Genomic DNA, 7,327 nt, shown 5'->3' on the forward strand with positions numbered 1-7,327 from the left:
TAATATTAGTATCATATATATATATAATTTTATCAGTATGTATTTAATTAGTGAATTATCAATTGATGATAATACCTTAATTAATTTAATGACTAATATGATATTAATAATAGCTATATCAATACAATTTTAACAATGAGTTATATGTTTAGATAGTATACTAACATTAGTCTGATGGTATTAATAATGAAAAAAATGTAGAAACATATTTAACATATTAGATTTGAGAATAAACACATTTATATTTTGCTATAGTAATTTAAGATTAAATTTTAATTAAAATTAAATATTTACTCTAACACTAGTAAACTTTTTTAATGTCTAATCTCCACACAAATAACACTCGTAAAATGAAAAGCAGGATAATATAAGTCCAGTCCACAAAAGCACCCACGCAATTTCACCATAGCCATGGCGACCTTCTCCCTCATCTCCAATTCACTCTCTAACTCATTAACATTCCTTTCACCGCCTCCTTCCTCCAGGGCCCCACCCTTCCCCATATCTCCGGAGCTCCACTTCTCCGCCGCTGACGACTCCCACCGTCGGAAACCGAGGGGCGCGATGGTGGCCACTCGTGCTGGCCCCAGCACCAGCAGCCTCGTCTTTGCCTTCACGCTCCCGCTCTCTCTAGTCGCCGTCACCGTATTCGCTTCAATTCGAATCGCCGATAAGCTCGACCAGAAATTTCTAGAGGAGGTAACGGGAAAAAAACATCTGTTCTCTAACCGTTTGTTTTGGGTTTCTTTGTTATTCGGATATTTTGAGTAATGTGGGGCTGTGGTAGAAAAAAATTGAAACTTTGTGCAATGTCTTCTAAGTGTTTGAGGAAAGTCTTCATCTGGGTTTTGCACAATTATACTCACTACCATATTAGTAGTAGCATCATCTAGTTGAATAGGCATCAAAATGGTGCTGCTTTTACTTATTGGAAAATAGAGAGTAGCAGGAGTAGTTAATTATCCAAGGAGGCATGGTTGATATGGTTGAAACTGCTGGACTATATTATGGGTCGGTTTGGATTCAGTTCGGTTATGGACCATGTTCTTGGTTTAGCACATTTAGTAACTAAGTTTTGGAATATTTCTATCATGAATTATTATTATTATTAGCATGTTGTATGAGAGTGAATATTAAGACAAAGATGGTAGAATATCATTTTAGTTGGTTTGGACATATATGGAGAAGAGCTTTAGAATTCCCTATACATAGATTGAGTAGATGAGATGAAGTGTAGTTTAATAGTTAGAAATATAGCGAGATTAAGAAAAAACTACAGACAAAACCATTGAGAAGGATTTAGATTTAAATGATATACAACAAGATATTATGACATTGTTTCATTGTTCAGTGATTTATTTTCAATATTTTGGCCTCTATCTTAGCATGAGGAATATATAATCTACCTTAGTCTAAAAATGAGTTTGTCTCTAAAATTATGAGAGTATACGCACCAGGCCACCATTAATTTTTAGTGAGTTAAGACCATAATTGAGTGTATATAAATCAAGAATGTATATACTCTTGCTTTATGACAAACTTACTTTATAAGTGTTTCCCCCCTCATTTGTAACATGCACAAATGATATGTGATTCTATTTACCCGCCTATTAAGCACACCACATCTGCTTGAACCTCTGCATGCAAATTTTAAGTTAATCAAGCCCAATAAGTAAATCAAATCTACTTGAACATCTACATGGAAATTCTAAGTTTCTAATCAATTATGTATGCTGAACTCTAAACTCTTAATTAATGCATTTTAGCAATATTTATCAGTTATGTTCCGTTTCCGTAAGTAGTTTGCTGACTTGAAGTTAAGAAATTGATTTTTGGTATAAAAAAATGTGTTACTCCTGATCTGTGACATATTTTACAATTACTAGATGGCAATGAATGAAGCTATCATGGAAGTTGATGAATTTGACAAAGACAATGATGACGATGAGGATGATGATGTGGAAACTTATTTGCAAGAAGAACCCGTCTTTCCCCATGCTCTAAACAGGCCTGATGTGGATACTTCTTTGCAAGAAGAACCCGCTGTTCCCCGTGGTCGCAACAGGCCTAAAAGGGAAGCTTAAGAGTTCATCCTGTGACCCTAAATCCAAAAACAATTCCTGGTTGATCTTGCTGCTGATAGATCTGCCTGAGTTAAGAATAATGTGGGAAGGCCTCCATGAAGCTTCAAGTTTCCCTCATTTTGTCTTGCAGCGTTTAACTTGCAATCATTCTTCTACTTAAAAAGAAGGAGAAATCACGTTAGATGGATGTGATTTGTAACCATGTAAGGCATTTATAACTTAAGGAAGTATCTTATTTCTGCTAATGTATGTAAAACTACAATCTACTAAGAAAAATACACATAAGAAAAAAGTGAGTATATATTTGTAGTTTTCACACTACAACGTGATAAACATGTGTAAAATAGTTTTGTTGTAACGTATTATTTATTTCTGTTTTGATCAAAGAAAACTTGTCAAAACCTTTAACATGTTAAGTCCATGTCCATGAGCCACCGTATGCCAATACTAATTGTTATCCGCTACAAGACAATTACAAAGAAAGCATTTCACCATTTGAAACATGTAATTTCAATTCTAACATGGTAGTTTAGAATTTTAATTACCATCTCTCCCACAGAAATTCAGAATTATGAATTATGTTAGGTTCATCAAACCAACTTGAAAAATCAATTGGTTTGGTTAGTTCAGTTTATTGGACCTAATTAGGTAAAATATTATCATCACTGCTTTGAGTTTCGGTTTTAGAGCATCTTCAACGAGAGTTGCATACACCTTGTGCGACTGTTGAATAATAATTTAATAGTTGAAGGGGAAAAGAACCGGTGTGGTATATGCAACAGTAAGAAATAAGAAGACCGTGCTGTCTAGATTTTAATGTTCTCTACACACAAAAAGTTACACTCCACACATTTTTTATTTAGAGCAATGAACATAATAATAGTCAAATAAGACAACCATGTTTTTTCAGCTTTTAACTTCTAACTTATGAAGTGGAGGCTTCCTAATTCAGTTGATTACTAAAAGGAGGAAGCAATTTATATCGGGTTTGGCTCTTAACCTTTCAAACCTGAAAAGCAAATTCCAATTGCCATACCCTTGTCATATTCTGCAGGAACAATCACTCATGGATAACCTCCAGAGTAATGATATATCATCCTATCAAATTTTCTTACAGCAAAAGAAGCAATTTGTAAGAAGATGTATCATTTTCCTATCAAGTATATATACAGAGATAATCACAATCTACCTAGAACAATATAGAATTATTCTACTATTAAGAAAATGGATAACTAGAAGAAAAATAAACACTAAATTCTTCATATTTGTTTGATTCCTTTAATAGAAGAAAAAAATATTATTTAAAGAAAATAAAGAAATCCTAAAATGATAATGACTACATAAGTGTCATCATTTCAAAACAAGAGTATTTTAGAAATATTAATATAATATCAATATTTAATTAAATCTAAATAATCAACTACCATATCATATCATATCCTATCATTTTTCTAATGATTCTCATAACAAACATTCCACCATTACTGACTCCTTTATAATCAATATTGCCCTCAAGGTTGGACTCTACGGTTGACTAGGTGAGAATCGTTTCAGATTTTCTTTTGTTTGTCCTAAATGTTGGCAGTGGAATATCACTATTATCAATATAGTATAAATGCAAGTTATCCATTTCCAAGACCAAACATCCAACATGATGCTAGGCCAAAATTTCTTTATGGGCATAATTAGTTAGGATACAAAGTTTCTACTTAGGATAGTTTCCAACATCAAAATCATAAAGATCTTGAATGGTAAGGTTGTGGTTGGACCCATCCACCTTAATGAGATCTTCCTCTAATAGACACTTTACCCACCACATGTGGGATTCCAATGAAACTTGACATAATGTGTTTTCCCAGCCTTGTTGATAATAGTGTAAGAGTTAACACCATACCCTTGTTGAATAGATATAGTAATTTCAGCCTAGTTAGTTAGTAGTTAAATTTGTATTCTTTCCTTGTATTGCAAGTTAGTTAAGTTTAGAAACTATAAATAGCACTTATGCATTTTCAATGGTGTGTTGTATTTGATATTCCATATATGTTCAATACAACTATTATTCATTCTCTTCAATCCATACACACAACATCTTCTTTCAAACTCTCTTCCTTTCTGCTTTCTATTTTTCTCTATTAATGCACTTAGTATGCATAGCTTTCTGGTTTCTTTGCTTGTAGAGGTTGGTGAACTGTGTGTGCATAATGTGGATGCTTGGTGCATTGTTCAATAGTGGTATCAAGAGAAAGGTTAAGAAAGATTTTGTGTGGTTCTTGGGCTATGATTAGAAGAGGGAAAAAAGAGCAAACACTGCTGCAGCAAGAAGAAAAGTAACCTGCAATAGTGTAGCAGTCAAGATGACAAATGACAATGGGTTTACAATCTTTGAATTCCAAAAGGTGTATGAAATTGTGTAGATGGAGAATTCAAATGAATACAATCTTTGAATTCCAAGAATTATGATAGATGGAGAATTTAAATGAATACAATCTTTGAATTCCAAAAGGTGTATGAAATTGTGTAAAATGGGTATGAAGAGATTGGTGAAAATGTAAATGAGGCTCAAAGAACAATCTATAAGGAATCCAAGAAGAAGGACTGCAAAACCTCATTTCTAATCCATTAATGTGTTGATGGAGCTAGTTTTGAGAGGATTACTGGTGCCAAGACAACAAAGGAAGCTTAGGATAGCTTGGAGAAAAGTTATGAAGGGGCTGAAAAGATGAAGGAAATGGAACTTCAAACTATGAGAAGAAAGTATGAACTTCTTCAAATGGAGGAGAATGAGACCATCTCAGACTATTTCACCAAGATTCTCACACTCAGAAATAAGATGAAATCTTGTGGAGAAGAGGTGAAAGAACAATCAATGATTGAGAAAATACTTAGGACATTAACTCCTAAGTATGATCATATTGTTGTGGCAATAGAGGAGTCCAAAGAACTTGAAGACTATAAGCTTGAGGAGTTACAAAATTCTCTTGAATCTCGTGAACAATGGAATAAGAACAAGAAAAAGGAAAATGAAGCAAGTATGAGCAAGTCTCTTCATATCAGAAATCAAACAACCCAAACCTTCATGAACATGATCAAAGAAAAGGACCAGTTAAAGACATAATAAGCATAAGGAAGCTTGATAAAAGAAAGATGCCATGCTACAATTGCCGAAATTATGGACATTATGCAGTAGAATGCAAGTCCAAAAGGATGCTAGGGAGAAAGGATGAAGAAGCTAGTTTGGCACAAAATGGAGGATTTGAAGCAAGTATGAGCAAGGCTCTTCATCTCAGAAATCAAACAACCCAAACCTTCTTGAACATGATCAAAGAAAAGTACCAGTAAAAGACATAATAAGCAGAAGGAAGTTTGATAAAAGAAAGATGCAATGCTACAATTGCCGAAATTATGGACATTATGCAGTAGAATGCAAGTCCAAAAGGGTGCTAGGGAGAAAGGATGAAGAAGCTAGCTTGGCACAAAATGGAGGATCTGATGATGATGAACATTACTTGTTGATGGCTAATGTTAAGAGCAGTGAGGAAAGTGGTGACTTTTGGTATCTTTACATTGGACGCTCCAATCATATGACATGCAAGAAGGATTGGTTCACAACACTTGATGAATCAACAAAGAGCAAGGTCATGTTTGATGACCATAATGCGATTTCTGCAGAAGGAATTGGCAAAGTGATGATCCAAAGAAGAGATGGGAAGAAAGCCTACATTTCCAAAGTTCCATATGTTCTTAAGATGAAAGGCAACCTACTCAGCCTTGGACAACTACTAGAAAATGGCTATATCATGGAAATGAAGGATGGCATGATGAAGGTGTTTGACAAAACAAGCACAACATCTTGAAGGCTCCACTTTCAGCCAATAGAACCTTCAAGATAGGCATACAAATCATTGAGCAAATGTGTCTTCAATCAACAATTGTGAAGGATACTTGGCTATGGCATAAGAGGTACGTACATCTAAACTTTAACAGTTTAGATTTGCTAGAAAATGAAGGAATTGTGATTGGTTTTCCATACACAAAACCACCAGAACAATTATATGAAGAATGCATATCAAGCAAATAGACTAGGAACTCTTTTGTCTCACATGCTCCTACAAAATCAGTGAAGGCACTAGAGATAGTATACTTAAATGTGTGTGGTCCCTTTGAAGAAGACTCTATTGGAGGAAATAAGTACTTTGTGACCTTTATTGATGATCATACTAGAAAGTATGGATCTATCTAATAAAGAAGAATAGTGAAGTGCTAGAAACTTTCAAGAGATTCAAAGCTCAAGCATAAAGGCAAAGTGAAGTCAAGCTGAAACTGTCGAGATCAGACGGAGGAGGTGAGTATGTATCAGCTGAGTTTCATGAGTTCTGCATCAAAGAAGGAATAATTCATGAAGTCATTTCTCCCTACACACCTCAATATAATGGAACACCAGAAATGACAAATAGAACCATACTCAATATGGCTAGGTGTATGCTTAAAACAAAGAATTTGCCTAAGGTATTTTTGGGGGAAGTTGTTTCCACTATAGTGTACATTCTAAATAGGTGTCCTACTAAGAGGTTGGATGAGAAGACCCCTGAATAAGCTTGGACAGGACTAAAACCAAATGTGAGTCACTTAAAAATCTTTGGCTTCATCTGTTACAAACACGTATCCCAAGCAAGAAGGAGAAAGTTAGATGATATGGGTGAAAAACTCATATTCTTGGGTTATCATTCTACTGGTGCCTATAGAATATTTGATCGAAGAAAGAATAAGCTGGTGATGAGAATGGATTTGAAATTTGATGAAGATCAATGCTGTAATTGGAACCTTAGAAGTTCTGAAAAAGGCATAGAGACCTTGCTGCAATTTGAAGAAACTAATGAAAGTGGCATTGGTGAGACCATAGCAACCAATCCAGTTGTTATGCCTAATACAATGGTGAATCTTCCAACAACTTAGAGACTCAGACAACCACCTTCAAGGCTAAGTGATTATGATGTGTTCTCTGATTCAACAATCAATGTTGATGGTGACTTTATGCATATGCCACCCCTTGATGAGATTGAACCACTAGATTTGGAAAATGCTTTGATCTAAACACATTGGGTTGAGGCAATGGAGAAAGAATTGAGGTCTATAGAAAGAAACAACAGTCCAACTCAATTGCAAGAGGAAAGAAAGCTATAAAAGTGCAAAGAGTCAAGACTTACATATTTGAAGTTGACATTGGTTTTGATGAAGACAATGGA

At 34.6% G+C, this 7,327-nt stretch overlaps 2 protein-coding genes across 2 annotated transcripts; both read left to right on the top strand.

Annotated features, from left to right (window-relative positions):
- The first annotated feature begins 334 nt into the window (after positions 1 to 334).
- LOC109339604 lies at positions 335 to 2,453 on the top strand. The gene is made up of 2 exons (XM_019577066.1): positions 335 to 699; positions 1,887 to 2,453. Exons 1-2 carry the CDS (start codon positions 412 to 414, stop codon positions 2,082 to 2,084), a joined length of 486 nt encoding a protein of 161 aa, XP_019432611.1. The 5' UTR covers positions 335 to 411; the 3' UTR covers positions 2,085 to 2,453.
- A 2,350-nt stretch (positions 2,454 to 4,803) lies between these two features.
- LOC109339605 lies at positions 4,804 to 5,938 on the top strand. The gene is made up of 2 exons (XM_019577067.1): positions 4,804 to 5,113; positions 5,502 to 5,938. The coding sequence occupies exons 1-2, from the start codon at positions 4,804 to 4,806 to the stop codon at positions 5,936 to 5,938; spliced, it is 747 nt and encodes a 248-aa protein (XP_019432612.1).
- Positions 5,939 to 7,327: the final 1,389 nt, after the last annotated feature.

The sequence above is a fragment of the Lupinus angustifolius genome, unplaced genomic scaffold (assembly GCF_001865875.1).
Source record: "Lupinus angustifolius cultivar Tanjil unplaced genomic scaffold, LupAngTanjil_v1.0 Scaffold_82_60, whole genome shotgun sequence".
Taxonomy (NCBI): domain Eukaryota; kingdom Viridiplantae; phylum Streptophyta; class Magnoliopsida; order Fabales; family Fabaceae; genus Lupinus; species Lupinus angustifolius.